This window comes from Oncorhynchus mykiss, chromosome 12 (assembly GCF_013265735.2).
Source record: "Oncorhynchus mykiss isolate Arlee chromosome 12, USDA_OmykA_1.1, whole genome shotgun sequence".
NCBI classification, from domain to species: Eukaryota; Metazoa; Chordata; class Actinopteri; order Salmoniformes; family Salmonidae; genus Oncorhynchus; species Oncorhynchus mykiss.
The window spans coordinates 70,080,175-70,105,031 of NC_048576.1; the positions used below are offsets into that span (position 1 = coordinate 70,080,175).

At 45.4% G+C, this 24,857-nt stretch overlaps 1 protein-coding gene across 3 annotated transcripts in view; it reads right to left on the reverse strand.

Moving 5' to 3' along the window:
• znf385c (zinc finger protein 385C) overlaps positions 1–24,857 on the reverse strand; it is a 203,632-nt gene that overhangs the window by 23,950 nt on the left and 154,825 nt on the right. For 2 of the 3 annotated variants that reach the window (XM_036938244.1, XM_036938247.1), the window contains 2 exons: positions 5,938–6,080; positions 259–369 (listed from right to left, as the gene is read on the reverse strand). In XM_036938244.1, coding sequence (XP_036794139.1) covers positions 259–369; positions 5,938–6,080 — 254 coding nt within the window. The remainder of the gene's footprint in view (positions 1–258; positions 370–5,937; positions 6,081–24,857) is intronic. The other variant, XM_036938246.1, reaches the window with a different exon arrangement.

The window sequence follows — 24,857 nt, forward strand, 5'->3', positions numbered from 1 at the left end:
CGTAAGCTGCTGTGAGTCAGTCAGGATGATAAGAGCTCAGGTAATTTGGAACGGCTTTATTTCCTTAAACATTAAAGAAGATAGAAGGAAGGAACAAATAAATCTGTATTTAATCTAACTGTCAAATCTACCAACTAAAGTCTGCAACTCACTTTCCTTCTCCCTTACTCGCTCTCTCTCCTTTCTCTCTCTCCCTCTCATGCACACACACACACACACACACACACACACACACACACACACACAGCACTCTCTTACCGGGGAGTTGAAGCGCAGGTGACAGATGTTACAGGAGATGATCTGTTTCTTCTTGAGTGGCTGAGGGACGCCAAACGTGTGGTTGATCACCGCCTTCTGCACCGGGTCCATCTGCAGGACAGACAGGAGACCAGGGTCTAAATCTATCAGTCCATCCGTGACCTCTGACCCCTGATACCCCTATAAATCCACTAGGTTTGACCACAACAAAACTGCATGGAGAATTGGAGATACAACTAAAATCAGCCTGAGGTACAATGACATGTGAGCTCTGATCCAGGGCAGTATAGTGGGAAGTAGTTAGAGAAAGGGACTTTGGGCAGACAATGTATACGATATGTCACATGAGTTTTACTGTCTACGTGCCTAAAGCCGTCAGACTCCTGAGGGAGGGAAGATATTCTCTCCCCATCACAGCTGATAGGGGGTGTGAGGCCAGAGCCAGGGTGACAGCTCTGGGCTTGATTAGAGTGGCTGGATTGCATGATGACAGCTGATTTCAGTGTAGCCCTCATTCAGCACGGTATCAAATATAACAATCACCCTGGACCTTCCCCAGCCTGGCGTCTGGCTCGCCCCGCGCTGTCCTCTCCTCAGAGACAGAGAGGGAGGTGGGGGGTGGCTGTGAAGGGCTGGGTTGGAACAATGTGCTGGGCAAGTCATGTTACACTCAGTGTAACCAGACATATGTCTTCCATGGCATCACTGAGTGTGTGGATGGCACTGGCTATTGTCTGATACACAACACTAAACAATGGCTGCCCCTCAATATACACACAGGCATGAACACACACACACACACACACACTCACAAGCACTCAAAGAAAACAGCTCTGTTTCTGTGTTGACTCTAAAAAATCTGTTTTCAAAGGCCAGGTGTGGTGGGGTGTGGAATAGAAACAACCTTAAACACACCTGTCTTACAACCTCCACCCTGTGCAACACTGCCCTCAAGGGTAACCCTACACCCCTCTATTCTGGCTCCTTAAACAACGCGGTGCAGTGCTGCTACCTCGGGGAGTAACTAACCTTTCCCTTCCGAAGCCAAAACTGTGTTATGGAATCAGAGCTCCTCTACACTGTGCCCTCTGGCCACCTTCACAGGGTACGCCGCACACAACTATTTGTTTTAGGGAGCTGAGAGAATGTGGCCATTGTTCGCCTGCAGCCATCCTGAACGGGCCGGTATAAATGCACCTATTGTCCGGCCCACTTCCTCTCTCCCCCTCCCCCTCTGCAGAAAGGAGCTCACAGCGGGCCGCAGCTGAAACGATGATTGAAGTGCAGAGGAGGTGCAGGGGGAGACTGAGGTCTATTTAGCTTGTGAGACAGGTGCATTCATCTTCCCCCTGCACACGCCTCAACGGGCCCCAGAGAACATGAATGTCTTGGGCTAAGTCCCAAATGCCACCCTATTCCCTATGTAGTGCACTACTTTTGGCCAGGGCAGGTAGTGCACTAAACTGGGAATAGGGTACCATTTAGGACACAGCCTAGGAAAGAGGAAAGGTGAGACTGGAAGAGGGCGAAGGGTCCTAGTGATTAATGCCATAGCTGTATTGGTCTGCTGTGTGTTATATTAGCTAGGTAACATAGCCGCTAAAGGCTAATTATTCTTTGCCAGAAGTCTGAGGTGGGTGTTATTTGCTGTTATTAACTCTTGACGGCTGGTTGAATTCTAGGGAGTTGGTGGCAAGCGAAAGGCTATGTAGCACATCTGCTAGCTGTATGCTAGAGAAGTAGTGGTTCATAGATGACTTCATAGTGTGGTGATACTGTCGTTTTCTTGTGGTGTGTTTTTCTCTGTGCTGGAAGGCAGGTTGTATGAATAATGCAGCTGTTACTACTACTAATACTACTGCTCTGACTGGTTGGCTAGTTTACTCCCTGGCTTTGTGATTGGCTAGGCAGGGTTAGACACGTGCATGCTCCCAGACCACCCTCCGATACAAGACACGTGCACACTCCCAGACCACTATCCGATACAGGATACGTGCACGCTCCCAGACCACCATCTGATACAGGACACATGCACGCTCCCAGACCACCATCTGATACAGGACACGTGCACGCTCCCAGATGAACATCCGATACAAGACACGTGCACGCCCCCAGACCACCATCTGATACAAGACACGCGCACGCTCCCAGACCACCATCCGATACAGGACATGTACCCATCCATCCCTCCACTGTGTGAATCAGCACCACCACAGATATCTGTGTCTCACCTCTCCCGCTCATCCTTCTTTTCTCAGTCCTTTTGAAAGAGTGTAAAGAGTAGGCTGGAGAAGACTGAAAAGGCATATGTTTCATTTAGAGTTGGTGGAACTTGAGAGGGCTTCACACAGATGGGAAAGGGGGGTGAACATACACACTGTCCACACACTGTAAACAAAGGACCAAAGAAATTGAAACACATACACTTGAAGTCGGAAGTTTACACACACTTAGGTTGGAATCATTAAAACAAATTTTCCAACCACTCTACAAATTTCTTGTTAACAAACTATAGTTTTGGCAAGTCGGTAAGGGCATCTACTTGTGCATGACACAAGTCATTTTCCCAACAAATGGTTACAGACAGATAATTTCACTTATAATTCACTGTATCACAATTCAAGTGGGTCAGAAGTTTACATACACTAAGTTGACTGTGCCTTTAAACAGCTTGGACAATTCCAGAAAATTATGTCATGGCTTTAGAAGCTTCTGATCGGCTAATTGACATCATTTGAGTCAATTGGAGGTGTACCTGTGGATGTATTTCAAGGCCTACCTTGAAACTCAGTGCCTCTTTGCTTGACATCATGGGAAAATCAAAATAAATCAGCCAAGACCTCAGAAAAATAATTGTAGACCTCCACAAGTCTGGTTCATCCTTGGGAGCAATTTCCAAATGCCACAATCATCTGTACAAATAAGAGTACGCAAGTATAAACACCATGGGACCACACAGCCATCATACCGCTCAGGAAGGAGATGCATTCTGTCTCCTAGAGATGAACGTACTTTGGTGCAAAAAGTGCAAATCAATCCCAGAACAACAGCAAAGGACCTTGTGAAGATGCTGGAGGAAACAGGTACAAAAGTATCTATATCCACAGTAAAACAAGTCCTATGTCGACATTACCTGAAAGGCCGCTCAGCAAGGAAGAAGCCAGTGCTCCAAAACCACTATAAAAAAGCCAGACTACGGTTTGCAACTGCACATGGGGACAAAGATCGTACTTTTTGGAGAAATGTCCTCTGGTCTGATGAAACAAAAATAGAACTGTTTGGCCATAATGACCATTGTTATGTTTAGAGGGAAAATGGGGAGGCTTGCAAGCCGAAGAACACCATCCCAACCATGAAACACGAGGGTGGCAGCACCATGTTGTGGGGGTGCTTTGCTGCAGCAGGGACTGGTGCACTTCACAAAATAGATGGCATCATGAGGAGGAATATTATGTGGATATATTGAATAAACATCTCAAGACATCAGTTAAAGCTTGGTCGCAAATGGTTTTTCCAAATGGACAATGACCCCAAGCATACTGCCAAAGTTGTGGCAAAATGGCTTAAGGACAACAAAGTCAAGGTATTAGAGTGGCCATCACAAAGCCCTGACCTCAATCCTATAGAACATTTGTGGGCAGAACTGAAAAAGCGTGTGCAAGCAAGGAGGCCTACAAACCTCTGCTCTGTCAGGAGGAATGGGCCAAAATTCACCCAACTTATTGTGGGAAGCTTGTGGAAGGCTACCCGAAACGTTTGACCCAAGTTAAACAATTTAAAGGCAATGTTACCAAATACTATTTGAGTGTATGTAAACTTCTGACCCACAGGGAGTGTGAAATAAATCAGTCTCTCTACTATTATTCTGACATTTCACATTCTTAAAATAAAGTGGTGATCCTAACTGACCTAAGACAGCGAATTTTTGCAAGGATTAAATGTCAGGAATTGTGAAAAACTGAGTTTAAATGTATTTGGCTAAGGTGTATGTAAACTTCTGACTTCAACTATACAGGCAAATTGGGAATGGATGTAGACAGTAAGCTGTCATTATGAATGGCCATTCAGATACACTACATGGTCAAAAGTATGTGGGCACCCCTTCAAATGAGTGGATTTAGCTATTTCAGCCACACCTGTTACTGACAGGGGTATAAAATCGAGCACACCGTCATACAATCTACATAGACAAACATTGGCAGTAGAATGGCCTGTACTGAAGAGCTCAGTGACCTACAATGTGTCACTGTCACCCTTTCTTTACCATTCGGCCATCAGATTAGCCACCAATGCTCCTTATAGGACACATCACTGCACTCTATACTCCTCTGTAAACCGGTCATCTCTGTATACCCGTCGCAAGACCCCCTGGTTGATGCTTATTTATAAAACCCTCTTAGGCCTCACTTCCCCCTATCTGAGATATCTACTGCAGCCCTCATCCAGTCACATTCTGTTAAAGGTCCCCAAAGCACACACATCCCTGTGTCGCTCGTCTTTTCAGTTCGCTGCAGCCAGCGAATGGAACGACCTGCAACAAACACTCAAACTGGACAGTTTTATCTCAATCTCTTCATTCAAAGACTCAATCATGGACACTCTTACTGACAGATGTGGCTGCTATGAGTGATGTATTATTGGCTCTACCTTCTTGCCCTTTGTGCTGTTGTCTGAGCCCAATAATGTTTGTACCATGTTTTGTGCTGCTACCATGTTGTTGTCATGTTGTTGCTACCATGCTGTGTTGTCATGTGTTGCTGCCTTGTTATGTTGTTGTTTTTAGGTCTCTCTTTATGTAGTGTTGTGTGTTTTGTCCTATATTTATATGCACTACCGTTCAAAAGTTTGGGGTCACTTAGCGAGGTCCATACAGTAATTTGTTTGTAGAGATCGGTGTGGAAGAACTTGACTAGCCTGCACAGAGCCCTGACCTCAACCCCATCAAACACCTTTGAGATGGATTGGAACGCTGACTGCGAGCCAAGTCTAATCGCCCAACATCAGTGCCCAACCTCACTTTTGCTCTTGTGGCTGAATGGAAGCAAGTCCCCACAACAATGTTCCAACATCTAGTGGAAAGCCTTCCCAGAAGAGTGGAGGCTGTTATAGCAGCAAAGGGGGAAGCAACTCCACATTAATGCCCATGACTTTGGAATGAGATGTATGACAAGCAGATGTCCACACTCTCTCACACACTCTCTCTCTTTCTAATGATCAATTTGCCTTTTAAAATGATAAACTTGTATTAGCTAACACAAAGTGGCATTGGAACACAGGAATGATGGTCGCTGATAATGGGCCTCTTTACACCTATGTAGATATTCCATAAAAAATCTGCTGTTTCCAGCTACAATAGTCATTTACAACATTAACAATGTCTACACTGCATTTCTGAACAATTTGATGTTATGTTAATGGACAAAAAAAATTCTTTCAAAAACAAGGACATTTCTAAGTGAGCCCAAACTTTTGAACGGTAGTGTATGTGGGCGTGGCTCTATAATACCAACAGATATATTGGAATTTAAGGTAATGGCATGTTTTCAGACATCTTAAGCTCATGAAAATAACAGAATATTTGACAAACAAAAATGTATTTTGAGTTCACACTAGCAGTGTGGTAGTTACGTAGATATGACTTGGTGATGTTGATGTGCCATGCCGTGCTGTGTGACTCACCGTGCTGAAGTTAGGGAAGAGGCTGAGGGGGGACGATCCATTGAGCCTGAAGGGCAGGAAGTGCTTGAGGTCGAGGTGGGGCTGCAGGGGCCGTCCCGGAACAGGCAGGGAGGCCAGGAGGGGGTTGCCCTGGGCAGAGGTGCCTGGACGGAACAACAACACAACAGGGTTAGACAAACACCCAGAACAATCATGAGAGACGCTTTGATGTCTCTTTTTCTGTCTCTTCTCACTACCAGTGTGTTTGGTAGGTAAGGAGTGAGGTAAGGTGTGAGGTAAAGAGTGAGGTAAAGAGTGAGATAAGGTGTGAGGTAAAGAGTGAGGTAAGGTGGGTGGTAAAGTAGGAGAAATGTGTGAGGTAAGGTGTGAGGTAAGGTATGAGGTGGGAGGTAAGGTGGGAGGTAAGGTATGAGGTAAGGTGGGACGTAAAGTAGGAGTTAATGTGTGAGGTAAGGTGGGAGGGTAAGGTGGGAGGTAAAGTAGGAGAAAATGTGTGAGGTAAGGTATGAGGTAAGGTATGAGAAGGTATGAGGTAAGGTATGAGGTAAGGTGGGAGGTAAGGTATGAGTTAATGTGTGAGGTAAGGTGGGAGGGTAAGGTGGGAGGTAAAGTAAGAGAAAAGGTGTGAGGTAAGGTATGAGGTAAGGTGGGAGGTAAGGTGTAAGGTAAGGTGTGAGGTAAGGTGTGAGGTAAGGTGGGAGGTAAGGTGTGAGGTAAGGTGGGAGGTAAGGTGGGAGGTAAGAAAGGGGAGGGGAGGGGAGAAAAGTTGTGAGGTAAGTTATGAGGTAAGGTGGGAGGTAAGGTATGAGGTAAGGTGTGAGGTAAGGTGTGAGGTAAGGTGGGGGATAAAGTAGAAGAAAGGTGTGAGGTAAGGTATGAGGTAAGGTAGGAGGTAAGGTGGGAGGTAAGGTATGAGGTAAGGTGGGAGGTAAGGTATGAGGTAAGGTATGAGGTAAGGTATGAGGTAAAGTGGGAGGTAAGGTATGACGTAAGGTGGGAAGTAAGGTGGGAGGTAAGGTGTAAGACTGACTGGCTTGTTTTGTTTTACAAATGAAGCAGCAAAACACACACCTTCACCAGACCCCCATCAGTCACACCTTCACGACCCCCCTACATCCTATCACCCCACTGCCAGAGCTAATCCTTCAAGGACATGCACCGGGTGCTCACGTATACACACGCACATATCATTTAATTACAGATTCATTGGCTGTGAGAGGGGAGTGCCTGGCCTGCACCGTATGACCTGGGAAGATGATACCGGATATCAAATGGACCAGGGATGAAGAGATTTCTAATTTTCCAGCTGGCTGCGTTTCAGTGGGTCGGTGCTGTGCTGGGTACTTATCCCATCGCCAGGATCAATCATCAGTATCATCTCTGGGTCACCAGACCTGCCCTGAGCATGCGCAATGCAATTCCCCATTACAACACACACCATGGATATGATAGGAGGATGAGGAAATATCAGGACACAATAACACACACCTTAGAAACAGAAGAGATTGACCTCGTAATAACACACACCTTTAGAAACAGAAGCGATTGACCTCGTAATAACACACACCTTTAGAAACAGAAGAGATTGACCTTGAAAGATGTTTATCTTTCATTTGCTGTATTGGACTTGTTAATGTGTGAAAGTTACATATTTCAAAAATATATTTTTGAATTTCGTGCGCTGCCTTTTCAGCGGAATGTTGCGAGGGGAAAGGTTAAGCTTGAGACCCTGGGTCTCGACCCCGCCCTGTGCAACTGGGTCCTGGACTTTCTGACGGGTCGCCCACAGTTGGTGAAGGTAGGAAACATCATCTCCACTCAGCTGATCCTCAACACTGGGGCCCCACAAGGGTGTGTTCTCAGCCCTCTTCTGTTTTCCCTGTTCACCCATGACTGTGTGGTCAGGCACACCTCCAACTCAATCATCACGTTTGCAGACGACACTACAGTGGTAGGCTTGATTACCAACAATGACAACACAGCCTACAGGGAGGAGGTGAAGGCCCTCGGAGTGTGGTGTCAGGAAAATAACCCCTCACTAAATGTCAACAAAACAAATGGAGATGATCGTGGACTTCAGGAAACAGCAGAGGGAGCACCCCCCCTATCCACATTGACAGGACAGTAGTGGAAAAGGTGTAAAGTTTTAAGTTCCTCGGCCTACACATCACAGACAAACTGAAATGGTCCACCCACACAGACAACGTGGTGAAGAAGGTGCAACAGCGCCTCTTCAACCTCAGGAGGCTGAAGAAATTTGGGTTGTCACCTAAAACCCTCACAAACTTCTACAGATGTACAATCGAGAGCATCCTGTCGGGCTGTGTCACCACCTAGTACGGTAACTGCACCGCCCTCAACCACAAGGCTCCCCAGAGGGGAGTGTGGTCTGCACAACGCATCACCGGTGGGCAAACTACCTGCACTCCAGGAGACTTACTGCACCCGATGTCACAGGAAAGCCAAAAAGATCATCAAGGACAGCAACCACCCGAGCCACTGCCTGTTCACCCCGCTATTATCCAGAAGGCGAGGTCAGTACAAGTGCATCAAAGCTGGGACTGAGAGACTGAAAAACAGCTTCCATCTCAAGGCCATCAGATTGTTAAACAGCCATCACTAACATAGAGAGGCTGCTGCCAACATACAGACTCAAATCACTGGACACTTTAATAAATGTTTTTATTAATGGTATCACTAGTCACTTTAAATAATGCCACTTTAATAATGTTTATATATCCTACATTACTCATCTCATTTGTATATACTGTATTTTATACAATCTATTGCATCTTGCCTGTGCCACACGGCAGTCGCACATCCATATATTTATATGTACATATTCTTATTCCATCCCCAGACATTGTGTATATAAGGTAGTCGTTGTGAATTTGTTAGATTACTTGTTAGATATTACCTCACTGTCGGACTAGAAGCACAAGTATTTCGCTACACTCGCATTAACATCTGCATGTGACCAAATGTTTTTGATTTGAACAAACAGCAGATCAAGAGGTGAGACCTTATACATAGTACCACTATCCTCACAAAGCCAAGGACCTATAATATAATATAGCCATATAACACAACAAGTGAGTATGTATGTATGTATGTATGTATGAAGCATGTGACAGAATAACAATGGGGAAGGCAGCAGTCCTGACAGCCGTCTGCCTCAGGGTTTGATATCAGATTGACAACCAGCCCCTCCCCAGGACGAGTGTTGTGGATGCGTCCCAAATGGCACCCTATTCCCTACATAGTGCACTACTTTTGACCAGGGCCCACAGGCGAAAGGGTGCCATTTGAGATGCACCCTAGTTTTATAATTGGTCGGTGGAGCTGAGGAGTAAAGGGGCAACGCTGGAGCCCCAGGCATATGTTCACTGTGCTGGGTAGAGGCCTGGCTGTGTCTGCCCCCGGCTGGGTGCTGGGTGAGGACGGCCCACTGCTGTCTGTTTTCCGCCCACAGAGACAGCATGGAGGGCGAACATCAACTCCAGTCATGTGGTCCCCTGCCTTCCACTGCGAGATGTCACACACGTGCGCGCGCGAGGGAGCAGGGTTAGCCTAGCTTGGAGGACAGTTGTCAGCTGATAGTGCATCCCTTCCTCTTTCTCCCTCTGTGGCTCCCAATACAGTGTATTAAATCAGAGGCTGGTTGTTTGCCTGTTTGGATGATAAGACTAGCGCCGCGCTGAGGCACACGCATAGGAATCAAGGAATTTACAACAGCCAGCCACAGACAACAGAGTGGTTGCTCTCCGTGTACCGGAGACACATGTGGTAGGTGAGTACCACATAAAACTCATACTAACATACCTCCACCCATGCACCTCCAGGAAACAAATGACACACAGAGGGAATAAACATACACACACACCTGGATGCATGCATGCATGCACACACACACATTCTCAAAGCCTATGGGAATGCACTAGGTGTATGCCACTGAAATCTATATTAAGGTGTAAAGGTACACAAAAAACAAACACATCATACAGACAACAGAAGGGAAGGAGGAAATAAAATATGTGTGGGTTTGTTTGCGTGTGTGTGTGTGTGGACATGTGTATGTGTGTGTGGACATGTGTTAGGGAGGAGGGGTAGGCTGATTCGGCCCTGAAGCCACAGCTAACCTCCTTCTATCACATTGCGTCATTCTCATTTAATGTGGTGTGTAATGAGTGTGTGTGTTTGTTGTCTGTCCAAAGACATGCCTGTGTGCAGGCTCTGATGTGTTTATGCATCAGTGGCTGTCCAGACAACAAGACTTCTGTGTTAAAACCGAAGAGGACTGGAAGAGGACTCTGCTTACAGTGCTGACTGTCTCTAGAACTTAATCCACAGTCCTCTTCCTCCACTGACCATCACAACAACACATATCGTCTTAACACATGGCTCAGTTACACAACACATCTACCATCATCAGGCACAGCATGATGTTCATAAAAACATTATGTGATTACATTAAGAACATTATTTCCACATTGAGACTGTGGTTTATTTTTTATTTAAAAAAAAAAGTTACCCCGCCCAATTTCATGATATCCAATTACAATCTTGTCTCGTCGCTGCAACTTACCAACAGGCTCGGGAGAGGCGAAGGTCGAGTCATGCGTCCTCCGAAACATGACCCACGAAACCACACTCCTTAACACCCTTCCAGCTGTACCAATGTGTCGAAGGAAACACTGTTCAACTAACAACCCAAGTCAGCCTGCAGGCGCCCGACCCGTCACGAGGAGTCGCTAGAGTGCGATGAGCCCCCTCGGCCAAACCCTCCCCTAACCCAGACGACGCTGGGACAATTGTACGCCGCCCTATGTGACTCCCAGTCACAACCAGTTGTGACACAGCCTGGGAATGAACCCGGTTCTGTAGTGACGTCTCAAGCACTGCGATAGAGTGCCTTAGACCACTGCGCCACACGGGAGGCCTTAGACTGCGGTTTTTAATAGAAACAATGTATGCATATACACCGTTGCCCCACCTCTAGTTTACTGACCGCTGCCTGCCTTGACATGTCTATTGCCTGCCCCTGTTGGAAAATTAAACCATTGTCAATTCGACGTGTCTGCATCTGGGTCTTACCTTGACACCTGATAGTAGGAACTGGTCATGACTGGCCCAGCAGACCCGGGCCAGCTGCGCGACACCATCTTCTCCCAGGGAGCCTCCATCGGTTGGCACAAGGAATTGCTTCATGGCCTTATGGAGGGGGTCCAAACGTTGGCTGAACGCCATGACCGGGCGTTGGACAGTTTGCTGGAGCAATTCCAGGGGTTATCTGGGAGGCCGGCTACCATGGTGGTAACCCCACAGCTCCTCAGCTCCTCAGCAATTCAGCTGCTGGCAGCGCCGTCGCATTGGTCACTCCACCATCTCGAGAGCCCCACTTACCCCCCCCCCCCCCCCCCCCCCCCCGGGAACGCTTCAATGGAGAGCCGAGCAGCTGTCGGGCGTTCCTAGCTCAGTGTGCCCTCGTCGTCGAGCTTCAACCCTCCTCCTTCCACTCGGATCGCTCTAAGATAGCCTGCCTCATCACGCTGATGTCCAGGAGGGCTCTCACCTGGCCTACTGCCGTGTGGGAACAACAGCCGGCCATATGCCCTATCTGGAGGGGTTCGTGGGAGAAGTAAGGAAGGTCTTTGATGCCCCGTTCTCCGGGTAAGAGGCCACCCGAAAGCTAATCCAGCTTTGGCAGGACTCCCTCAGTGTAGCTGATTATGTGGTGGATTTCCTGTAAGTGCTTGGAATCAAGAGGCACTGTTTGATATGTTCCTGCACAGCGTCTCGGAGGAGGTCAAGGACGAGCTTGCAGCCAGGGAGTTACCTCCGGAGCTCGATTCCCTCATCGCTTTGACCATCCGTATCGATGGGCAATTACGGGAACAAAGGAGGGAGAGGAATTTGGATTTCGATCACACGCCCAGGGTTCCCACCTTGCCTCCGAGTCATCCCGGAAGCTCCCGACGGTCTTGTTGCCAAGAGAACCTGAGGCTTCCCGACCTGCCCCGAGGGCTGTCGAAGATGACCGAGTCACCACTTCCTGAGCCTATGCCACTAGGCAGAGCTGGGCTGTCGCCAGCGGAACGGCAATACAGGATCGACACAAAGAGTCTGTATTGCAGGACTCTTGGTCATTTCGTGTCCTCTTGTCCTTTAAAGAAACCAGGCTCACTGGTAGGAGTGGGTACTCTGGTGGGCCATATGGAGAACATTCCTGCTTCCCTTGTTCGAACCCCTTTCATGCCATTTTGCTGTGGGGAGACTCTGGGGCCAACGAGAGCTTTATGGACACAACCCTGGCGTCTGAGCTGAACATCCCCACTCAGCCCCTCTCCATTCCCATGTACGTTAGAGTGCTGGACGGGCGCTCTATAGGCCAAGTTACTCACAACACCACTCCCATCAACATACGTGTGTCAGGGAACCACAGCGAGTTTATCTAGTTCCTCCTCATCAAGTCCCCTCAGATTCTCGTGGTATTGGGATTCTCCTGGCTCCAGCGACACAATCCCCTCGTTAACTGGTCTACTGACCCCTGGCTGCCTTGACTTGTCTATTGCCTGCGCCTGTTGGAATATTAAACCATTGTCAATTCGACGTGTCTGCATCTGGGTCTTACCTTGATTCCTGATAGTTCGGGATGAGTTAGACTGCAGAATGAAGGAAAAGCAGCCAACCATGCTCAGCATATGTGGGAACTCCTTCAAGACTGTTGGAAAAGCATTCCAGGCGAAGCTGGTTGAGAGAATGCCAAGAGTGTGCAAAGCTGTCATCAAGGCAAAGGGTGGCTACTTTGAAGAATCTAAAATCAAAAATCGATTTTGATTTGTTTAACAATTTTTTGTTTACTACTTGATTCCATATGTGTCATTTCATAGTTTTGATGTCTTAACTATTATTCTACAATGTAGAAAATAGTAAAAATAAATAAAAACCCTTGAATGAGTAGGTGTGTCCAAACTTTTGACTGGTACAGTATTTTCTGGCCTTTTGTGTAAGCCCCTTCCCTTTTGTCTTTCTAATGATTTACATTTTGGTCATTTAGCAGACGCTCTTATTTCAGTGCAACTTACAGGATCAATTATGGTAAAGTGCCTTGCTCAAGGGCACGTTGACAGCTTTTTCACCTAGGGGATTCAAACCAGTGACTTTTCCACTCATAACAGCTATACTACTTATTCTCCCACTACCCCTCAAACCTCCCTAACCCCCGTTGAGTGGTGGAGGATGTGGGGAAGGAAGGGGAGAGGAAAGGCTACATGTCTATTTACAGCCCTTTGTAATTATCTGTGTTGTTTGGCACAGTGGGCTTGGTTCAGAACCAGCTGATTGGATCCCTCCCGCCCCTCTCCTGTCACCCTGGCTGTTCTCAACCAACCCAGGTTCCAGCCTGGACAGAGGAGCCTCTCTCTACCCTCTTATATATATATATATATATATATATATATATATATATATATATATATATATATATATATATATATATATATACACACATACAGTGGGGCAAAAAAGTATTTAGTCAGCCACCAATTGTGAAAGTTCTCCCACTTAAAAAGATGAGAGAGGCCTGTAATTTTCATCATAGGTACACTTCAACTATGACAGACAAAATTAGGAGAAAAAAAAATCCAGAAAATCACATTGTAGGATTTTTAATGAATTTATTTGCAAATTATGGTGGAAAATAATTATTTGGTCACCTACAAACAAGCAAGATCTCTGGCTCTCACAGACCTGTAACTTCTTCTTTAAGAGGCTACCCTGTCCTCCACTCGTTACCTGTATTAATGGCACCTGTTTGAACTTGTTATCAGTATAAAAGACACCTGTCCACAACCTCAAACAGTCCCACTCCAAACTCCACTATGGCCAAGACCAAAGAGCTGTCAAAGGACACCAGAAACAAAATTGTAGACCTGCACCAGGCTGGGAAGACTGAATCTGCAATAAGTAAGCAGCTTGGTTTGAAGAAATCAACTGTGGGAGCAATTATTAGGAAATGGAAGACATACAAGACCACTGATAATCTCCCTCGATCTGGGGCTCCACGCAAGATCTCACCCGTGGGGTCAAAATGATCACAAGAACGGTGAGCAAAAATCCCAGAACCACACGGGGGGACCTAGTGAATGACCTGCAGAGAGCTGGGACCAAAGTAACAAAGCCTACCATCAGTAACACACTACGCCGCTAGGGACTCAAATCCTGCAGTGCCAGACGTGTCCCCCTGCTTAAGCCAGCACATGTCCAGGCCCGTCTGAAGTTTGCTAAAGAGCATTTGGATGATCCAGAAGAAGATTGGGAGAATGTCATATGGTCAGATGAAACCAAAATATAACTTTTTGGTAAAAACTCAACTCGTCGTGTTTGGAGGACAAAGAATGCTGAGTTGCATCCAAAGAACACCATACCTACTGTGAAGCATGGGGGTGGAAACATCATGCTTTGGGGCTGTTTTTCTGCAAAGGGACCAGGACGACTGATCCGTGTAAAGGAAAGAATGAATGGGGCCATGTATCGTGAGATTTTGAGTGAAAACCTCCTTCCATCAGCAAGGGCATTGAAGATGAAACGTGGCTGGGTCTTTCAGCATGACAATGATCCCAAACACACCGCCCGGGCAACGAAGGAGTGGCTTCGTAAGAAGCATTTCAAGGTCCTGGAGTGGCCTAGCCAGTCTCCAGATCTCAACCCCATAGAAAATCTTTGGAGGGAGTTGAAAGTCTGTGTTGCCCAGCAACAGCCCCAAAACATCACTGCTCTAGAGGAGATCTGCATGGAGGAATGGGCCAAAATACCAGCAACAGTGTGTGAAAACATTGTGAAGACCTCTATCATTGCCAACAAAAGGTAAATAACAAAGTATTGAGATAAACTTTTGTTATTGACCAAATACTTATTTTCCACCATAATTTGCAAATAAATTCATTAAAAATCCTACAATGTGATTTTCTGGATTTTTTTTCTCATTTTGTCTGTCATAGTTGAAGTGTACCTATGATGAAAATCACAGGCCTCTCTCATCTTTTTAAGTGGGAGAACTTGCACAATTGGTGGCTGACTAAATACTTTTTTGCCCCACTGTATGTGTATATATATATATATATATCTCAGGGGGCTGCAGGACAGTACAAAGATGACAGCAGGCTCCTAAAGATGCGTCCGCAGGCTGTAGAGGACCTCCATGTGGTAGAGTGGACAGAGAGACCTGAGGGTGGCAGGGGTGGAATAATGCCCTATGGACATCACTGTCGCTGCTGTGTCCTTCAGCAAGGTTGACAGGAAGTCCTCGAGCCACATAGGACATAAAATGACTGAATGTCCAACATTAATGTCCTGTATTGTACTGTAGGAGAGGGAAGGGAAATTCATTCAGATCCTGAGCTGGATGTGTCTTTTGTTTATGGCTTTGTCACTGAGACTAGTCACTGTGGTGAAAGACATGGGCTCTAAACTGATTGCCAAAAGCCCCAAGGACAATCACAGCCACATGAATACACCGCTGACACTAACTCAGGTTTCAAATGTTTCAGTGATATTGACTGCTGAGTAATGTCCTGTATTCTGTCAGATAAACTGTCATATCCAGCTGGGTAAATGGAACTCAGGTAGGAATGTAGGCCCGATGCTTTGTCCATGGATTCCATTAAAGGGAGAAAACATGCTCCTTTAGTTAAGGGCCAGTATCACAGTAAGAGCATGTGAGTGCGAGCCCAGTTTGTTTTATGCTAATAAGATAATACAATTATTATTTTATAACTCCAAAACATCCCCACCACTACCCCCACCGTCTGTGTGTGTGTTCTCTTGAGATGCTCCTCTTACACAACCCATGAGTGCTTGCCGGAGCTCTTCATCATAGCTTACCAAATGTGCACACTAAGGGACGAGGAGTGACATGCATAGTCCCAGTCAGTCACAAGGCTGTTGCTCATGCTAGGCTCTGTCCCCCCTGAGCCCCTAATAGGCAGCCACAGTCTGCCTCAGACCATGCACTGATAGGACAGGATGTGACAAGGTAGGATTCTAGTCAAAAGTGCACTAAATAGGGAAGAGAGTGCCATTTGGGATGCAACCGTTAGAAGCCATAAAATACCTAAGATTAGCCCATGTACTGTATTGTATGTGAAAGTGGCTCTGAGCCCAGTGTGACAGTTTGGAGATGTTCTCATAGCTTATAGCCATAGGAGCAATTAAAATACTGAAAAGCCACCAGCAGCCATTCGCTCCGTTTCCTCTGAAGGAGAGAAAGAGGGGGGGAAAGATGGACTGAGAGGGAAAGAAAGGGAGAGTCTTAACAGCCAATTAACTTCCGCTTGATCCCGAGGTTGTGTGAGGACTACCACGGGAGTCATTACTGCATGGACGGAGAACATTAAGCATAATCAGCTTTAATTAAAGACTCCCATCGACGCTCTCTCTATCCCTCTCTCCATTTCTCTCTCTATTTCTCAATTTCTCTCTCCATTTCTCCCTCTCACTGTCCATACTCTCCTTCAAGCATAATGAAAACCTGAGTTTAAAATGTGATCTGAAGTTGATTAGATGGAACAGCGCATGGTCCATGGATAATGAAGGATATAATAGCTCAGTGTTCTGGCCAATTTATTCTCTTTTCCTGCATGAAATTAACAGAAGTATATTTGTTTCTTTTAACGATGCTGAGTTAACGATCTCACCCATAATATTCTATTACAATGAAGTCAGACAGAGGAAGGCTGGGAGTTTAGTCTGTTTGTGTCTGAATGACACGCAATCTCAAATCCCTTTAGAGTCACAGAGAGTCAAAGAGAATCTCTCCATGCTGCTGTGCTGTCAGAGAGTATTGAACAGACCGTTCCCTCCCTCTTTTAAAGCTGTTTGGAATTTATTTCTCTCTTATTTTTCTGGGTCACTTGTGTTGTGTTGGTAGTGCACAGTATTATTAAGTGTATAACTGTATGTGTTAGTGTGTGTATGTGTGTTATAACAGTGTATAACTATTTGTATATTTTGTCTATGACTGTGCATGTGTGCATGTGTGTGTGTGTGTGTGTGTGTGTGTGGGAGGGGTTTATGGCTTATGTGACAGCACTGCAGAGTTTATTTGTGCAGAACTGATCTCCCGTCCTCACCTCCCTCTCAGAAATGGCTGTTTAATCAAGTGTGTGATTGTCCGTTGTTAACAGAACTACATTTTCTCAGTACTTTGTTAAGTGACACTCCCTGTTTAGTGTCAAAGCTAGAAGGGACCCTGAAACACCACAAGATAGACAACTGAAGTGCAGATAAAGAGCACATTTCCTGTTCTTCAACAAGGAGAAACACATTTACACAACCACTTCCACCAACCAAACTAGGTTAGTGCATTTTCTCCAGGACACCAGTGAGGTAATTGGTTGTTGAAAACTACTTCCCCCTGCTTCGTTCTGTCCTCCTTTCACCTTCCTATCTCCTTCCCCTTCATCTCCAAAAACTCTTTCTGCTGCTAGTGGGAGGTGACAGAAGCCTCCATGCGACCTGATTTAACACATGGCTAGGCACAGTTTGACCTGCCATTGGAAAATGGGGTACACTCAGGAGGGAGGAAAACGCACCCTTCCCTGTTACAGGGTCTTTGAGAGGAAATGTTCAAAGTCAGATAGTCACCCGTGTGAATATGAACTCCACTAACACTGTCCGTTTGCCTCTCAGGCTCCTTTTGATGCTTCCTAAAGGAATATGTTGAGGTGAGGGTGGGACTGGCACAGTAGGAGTGCCCTTCAATGAAGGAGAAGAGTGTACAGTAGGATGCAACAAATGTTGGGCAAGGTGGGGATTTTATATTTTATATATTTTTTTATTTTAACCAGGCAAGTCAGTTAAGAACAAATTCTTATTTTACAATGACAGCCTACCCCAGGCAAACCCTCCCCTACCCCAGCCAATTTTTATTGTCAGACATAAATGACTGTAAAAACATCATACAATCAGTTCCCAGTGATTACAATTTTGGAAATCTGTTCCAAAGTATTCTCACGCATAATAGAGACATACTGTATATGTGATCTTATATAAAATGTGAGCAAGGTTTGAATTATTATATTTTAGTCAAATATTATATCTGTTCGGCTTCTTGCGGTCAATTTGCAGTCTACAAGTTATTTGTAATTAGATACCGGCCCTCTGATCATCCGCTCAAGAAAATAATCATCCCGCGGCTGAATCTAGGTGATGATCCATGCTCTACAGGCTATCTACACATTATCAGTAACATTTCAACTAACTATCTATTATCCCTAACCCTTGGCACTAACCCTAACCTTAGCAAGCAGTTGCTAATTTTGTTTGTACTTATTTTATTTAACCAGGCAAGTCAGTTAAGAACAAATTCTTATTTACAATGATGACGACCTACACCGGCCAAACCCAGACAACGCTGGGACAATTGTTCGCCGCCCTATGGGATACAGCCTGGAATCGAACCAGGGTGTCTGTAGTGACGCCTCTAGCACTGAGATGCTGTGCCTTAGACCGCTGCGCCACTCTGGAGCAACATATACACTACATGGTCAAAAGTACGTTGAACATCTCATTAATATGGAGTTGGTCCCCCCTTTGCTGCTATAACAGCCTCCACTCTTCTGGGAAGGCTTTCCACTAGATGTTGGAGCATTGCTGCGGGGATTTACTTCCTTTCAGCCACAACAGCATTTGTGAGATCGGGGACTGATATTGGGCGATTAGGCCTGGCAGCATTCCAATTCATCCCAAAGGTGTTTGATGGGGTTGAGGTAAGGGTTCTGTGCAGGCCAGTCAAGTTCTTCCACAACGATCGACAAACCATTTCTGTATGGATCTCGCTTTGAGCAATGGGGGAATTGTCATGCTAAAACAGGAAAGGTCCTTCCCCCAAACTGTTGCCACACAGTTGGAAGCACAGATTCGTGTAGAATGTCATTGTAAGCTGTAGCGTTAAGATTTCCCTTCACTGGAACTAAGGGGCCTAGCCCAAACCATGAAAAACAGCCCCAGACCATTATTCCTCCTCCACCAAACTTTAAATTTGTCACTATGCATTCGGGCAGGTAGCGTTTTCCTGGCATCCGCCAAACCCAGATTCGTCCAGATGGTGAAGCGTGATTCATCACTCCAGAGAACGCGTTTCCACTGCTCCAGAGTCCAATGGCGGCAAGCTTTACACTACTCCTTGGCATTGCGCATGATGAGCTAAGGCTTGTGTGCGGCTGCTCGGGCCATTGAAATCCATTTCACAAAGCTCCCGACAAACAGTTATTGTGCTGATGATGCTTCCAGAGGCAGCTTGGAACTAGGTAGGGAGTGTTGCAACCGAGGACAGACAATTTTTACGCGCTATGCTCTTCAGCACTCGGCGATCCCGTTCTGTGAGCTTGTGTGGACTACCACTTCGCGGCTGAGCCGTTGTTGCTCCTAGACATTTCCAGTTCACAATAACAATATGACCATCTGTAGAGTATCTATCCTAATAAAGAGTGACCCACCGTGGTCATGGTCCTCATAAGAAACCCCAAGAAAGACAGGATGAACAAAGCCTTAGTGTCACAGTGTTTAAAGACATACTTTATCCCCCAACACCAATTACTGTCAGCCTGTACAGACAGATTCCCATCTGTTGTGGCATGATGCTATGCTTTATAAATAGACATCACACTGTCTTCATCCCATTACAATCTTCCCTATCTGAGAATCTGAGAAGCCCTGAGCAGAAGGGATGATAAGAGCAGAAGAGTGGAGAATCAGAGTGAAACAACGCCTCGGGCTGCTCAGCATTACTCCATGTTTTAAGGTGCATAAGTAAATGAACCAAAGCCAATGAATAAAAGATGAAGCGAGACAGCAGTTTAAATAGGATCAATAACAGCCCCTGGCCTGTGACGCTACCACTCTGCCATGTCGGCGTTATCACACAAACATCAGCTTCTGCTTGTGTTGCTGCTATTGACTAACCACAAGGTTATAGCTTAAATTCAATTACGAGGTGAAACGCTGGCAGGTCTCTTCAAACATGACCCAGAGATATAGTCAGTTCATGTTTCGCTCAGCCGTTGATTGAACATTTATTGATGGAAAATATCGTTAAGATGAATGAATAGCCTATATGAAGCATACCATGTCGGCCGTCATTGTAAATAAGAATTTGTTCTCAACTGACTTGCCTAGTTAAATAAAAGGTTAAATAATACATATATTATTTCCTACAGTTAACGTCTTCGTTAAATGCGGCTATCAAGGAACTAGGCGAGACCCAGATGCAGACACAGGAGGCAGATGGTTGGAGTCTTACAATGTTTATTAATCCAAAGGGGTAGGCAAGAGAATGGTCGTGGACAGGCAAAAAGGTCAAAACTAGATCAGAGTCCAATAGGTACCGAAGGGCAAGCAGAATCAAGGTCAGGGCAGGCAGGATGATCAGGCAGGCAGAAATGTGGTCCAGAGTCAGGCAGGGGTCAGAACCGGGAGCACTGTAAAAAGAGAACAGAAAAGGAGTACGGAAAAAACACGCTGGTTGACTTGACTAAACAGACAAGATGAACTGGCACAGAGAGACCGGAAACACAGGGATAAATACACTGGGGAAAATAAGCGACACCTGGAGGGGGTGGAGACAATCACAGGACCAGGTGAAACAGATCAGGGCGTGACTGTGGCTTTTACTTTGTAGAAATCCTCAGTATCCTCTTCATCATATATGCCAGTTGTTCAGCGGTGTTGTATTGCTGTAGACTAGGCCTTCTCTCCCTATGCGTCTGTAACCTGTGAGCCTTGAGAATGTGAGTCCAGTATCACTCAACCATACTGAAACTCCCAAATGGGTTTTTGTCTCTTTGGCTACGGGTCGGCGGGACTCCACGGCGAGAGAGAGCGGCGGCGCGGGGTTCGGCGGGGGTAACGGGTCCTCGTGGAGACATCGTCTCTCCCTGGGAGCACCTGTAATGAGCTTTGTCAGGCGCAACAAAAAGAGCAGCGCGTGTCTACCCCCAACCCGAACCTGAGGAGAGGAGAGAAGGCAGGCACGCGGGCCATCTGTCGAGCAGAGCCGATAAGCCTGGAGCCATCCAGAAACAAATTACCCAGCTCCCCCCTGCACAGCTCCGTGAGGGGAGAGCAGAGCCCCAGCCACGGAGAGGAGACAGTTATGATTTCTAGCACTAAACCAGGAGAAGGAGGACATATCAAATGCATTAATCTATGCAGAATGGCGCCCACGGCTGGCTATAGCTCTGTAGAGGCAGCTGTACACGAAATTTCAGCGTGTCGATAAACAGAAAAACAACCTCCGAAAAATAAATGTTTTCTTTCCTTTTTTGAGGGCAATAAGTTTAAGTAAGTATGCCTGCAGTTTCTTATCTGCTCTCCTCCTTTTTGAGAGATAGTGATGGGCCCTACCTCCAGGCAGGAGCAGATGCTTATAGGTCTAAAATAGTGGTGCTTCTTGAAGGTACTACACATAGGATTTCTTTTTTTTAATTAGCATTTTAATTTCAGAAAATGTCCATATCTGGTGCTAACAGTGGAATGATCGTGTTTCACAGTATTACTTGCCTGCCAGTGTGATTGGCTGTGATATTCGACTGATATCTCAGGAGCAGGAGCAACATCTGTTGTCAAACTAGGAAAGCTGTTCTGACTTGGTGGCTAGGTTATCTAGTCTGTCATTTCCTGGTTGCAAAAATTCTACACTATTCGCTAAATTTCAGTTTGTGTGAGAAAACAAGCACTGAACAGTGTATGGAATTATTATACCATCTAAATCGCTGTTAAATATATTTTCAATAACAAAATATATTGTTTTTACAAGCTGTTAGAAGCTGGTATAATATTATGTACATTTTCTGAAATGACAGTGCAAAAATTCTATCAAATCCTATGCGTAGCACCTTTAAAAGGTCCTCTAAGTCAGAGGTAATCTGCATACACAGCTTCAACAATCATAAAGGAAGTGGTTAGCGTATAGCTTATATCATCATTACCTAACCATCATTACCACCCTACATTGCACACATTATTGGTGTGTCAAAACAAATTCAAAATACGTTTCACAGAGTCTACTACTTGATGAGGGATTATGTTTAGCAGGAGCCCATCACACAAATTGAATGGATAGGAATGATAAATGTGCCACTCGTACAGATGGGCTACACTCCCAGGCCCAGGGATTGGGAATCTCTGTAGGATTGACAGGAGCTCAGATTAGGTTCATTTCCTCAGCAAATTGAGTCATTTGTGGAAGTGGCATTAACTGCTTAATGTTTTTTTTTACATGAATACATTTCAGGCTGAGCGGTCGACCATCACTCTGCCGTCATGCCAACGGTGACATCTCCATTATAGACTGATTAGCCACGGTTGTCCAGCCGAGGGTCCTCGATAGGATTTGAGGTTGGTGAAAATAAGTATGAGCAAGAGGTAGCTTGCTAAATACAGTGGCTTTCGAAAGTATTCAACCCCTTTGGCATTTTTCCTATGTTGTTGCCTTACAACCTGGAATTGAAATGGATTTTTTGGGGAGTTGTATCATTTGATTTACACAACATGCCTACCCCTTTGAAGATGCAAAATATTTTTTATTGTGAAACAAACATGAAAAAAAACTGAACTTGAGCATGCATAATTATTCCCCCCCCCCCCCCCCCCCCAAAGTCAATACTTTGTAGAGCCACCTTTTGCAGCTGCAAGTACCTTGGGGTATGTCTCTATAAGCTTGGCACATCTAGCCACTGGGATTGTTGCCCATTCTTCAAGGCAAAACTGCTCCAGCTCCTTCAAGTTGGATGGGTTTCGCTGGTGTACAGCAATCTTTAATAAGTCATACCACAGATGAGGTCTGGGCTTTGACTAGGCCATTCCAAGACATTTAAATGTTTCCCCTTAAACCACTCAAGTGTTGCTTTAGCAGTATGCTTCAGGTCATTGTCCTGCTGGAAGGTGAACCTCCGTCCCAGTCTCTAATCTCTGGAAGACTGAAATTAGTTTCCCTCAAGAATTTCCCTGTATTTAGTGCCATTCATCATTCCTTCAATTCGGACCAGTTTCCCAGTCCCTGACAATTAAAAACATCCCCACAGCATGATGCTGCCACCACCATGCTTTACTGTGGGGATGATGTCCTCGGGGTGATGAGAGGTGTTTGGTTTGTGCCAGACATAACATTTTCCTTGATGGACAAAAAGCTCAATTTTAGTCTCATCTGACCAGAGTACCTTCTTCCATATGTTTGGGGAGTCTCCCACATGCCTTTTGGTGAACACCAAACGTGCTTGCTTATTTTTTTCTTTAAGCAATGGCTTTTTTTCTGGCCACTCTTCCGTAAAGCCCAGCTCTGTGGAGTGTTTGGCTTAAAGTGGTCCTATGGACAGATGCTCCAATCTCCGCTGTCTCTTTGTTGCCTCTCTGATTTATGCCCTCCTTGCCTGGTCTGTGAGTTTTGGTGGGCGGCACTCTTTTTGTGGGCGGCCCTCTCTTGGCAGGTTTGTTGTGGTGTCATATTCTTTCCATTTTTTAATAATGGATGTAATGGTGCTCCGTGGGATGTTTAAAGTTTTGGCTATTTTTTTATAACCCAACCCTGATCTGTACTTCTCCAGAACTTTGTCCCTGACCTGTTTGGAGAGCTCCTTGGTCTTCATGCTGCCACTTGCTTGGTGCCCTTTGCTTAGTGGTGTTGCAGACTCTGGGGCCTTTCAGAACAGGTGTGGACTTTATTTAACAAATTATGTGACCTCTGAAGGTAATTGGTTGCACCAGATCTTATTTAGGTGCTTCATAGCAAAGGGGGTGAATACATATGCACGCACCCCTTTTCAGTATTAAATTTCTTTTAAGTATTTTTTTTTCATTTCACTTCAACAATTTAGATTATTGACCATTACATGAAATCAACATAAAAATCAATTTAAATTACAGGTTGTAATGCAACAAAATAGGAAAAACGCCATGGGGGATGAATACTTTTGCAAGGCACTGTATATCTCTACGCTGATGAGAGAGAGAAGTGAGAGAGAAAGAGAGTGAACAGTCACACACACACACTAGTGGTGCGCGGGTCAGCTGGTTGTCCACCCGCAAACACCCGCAATTGCTAATAACTGCCCAACTATATGTAATAAAGTAATAAAGTGTTTTTTACATTTTGGGGCCTGATTTAGATATGTTTCTGCTTATAATTTCCAACATTTTGGTAGACTATTGTCACGTTCTGACCTTAGTTCCTTTGTTTTGTCTTTGTTTTAGTATGGTCAGGGCGTGAGTTGTGGTGGGCAGTCTATGTTCTTTTTTCTATCATTTGGGATTTCTGTGTTTGGCCTGGTATGGTTCTCAATCAGAGGCAGCTGTCAATCGTTGTCCCCGATTGAGAACCATACTTAGGTAGCCTGGTTTCACCTTTGAGATGTGGGTGGTTATTTTTCCGTTTCAGTGTTTGCACCATTCGGGACTGTTTTGGTTTTCATTTGGTTTCTCTTGTTCTTTTGTATTTTGTATTCATTTTCCATTAAATCCCATTATGGATACATACCACGCTGCATTTTGGTCCTCCGATCCTTCCTACTACTCCTCCTCAGAGGAGGAAGAAGAAGAAACCCGTTACAGATATTTGTTAGTCAACTTTTCTATAGTTAGATACATGAATCGATAGAATGAACAAAGTTCTGTAAAGTTCTCTCTGTCATCTTCTTTCACAGAGCAAATACGTTTAGGGTCTGGGCAAAATGATATTCTGGGCAAAATGATTTTCTGTGCAAAATGTACAGATGACATCAGCTTGACTGTTTGTAAGGAAGTAGAAAGCTGTGAAAACGACATTCTGATATGATTTCAGTCTGGCTTGAATGCCTATTTCATGTGGTTGAAACACTATCAGATGTTATGATGCTGATAAAGACAGCACCTCGACAGATGGCATCTAA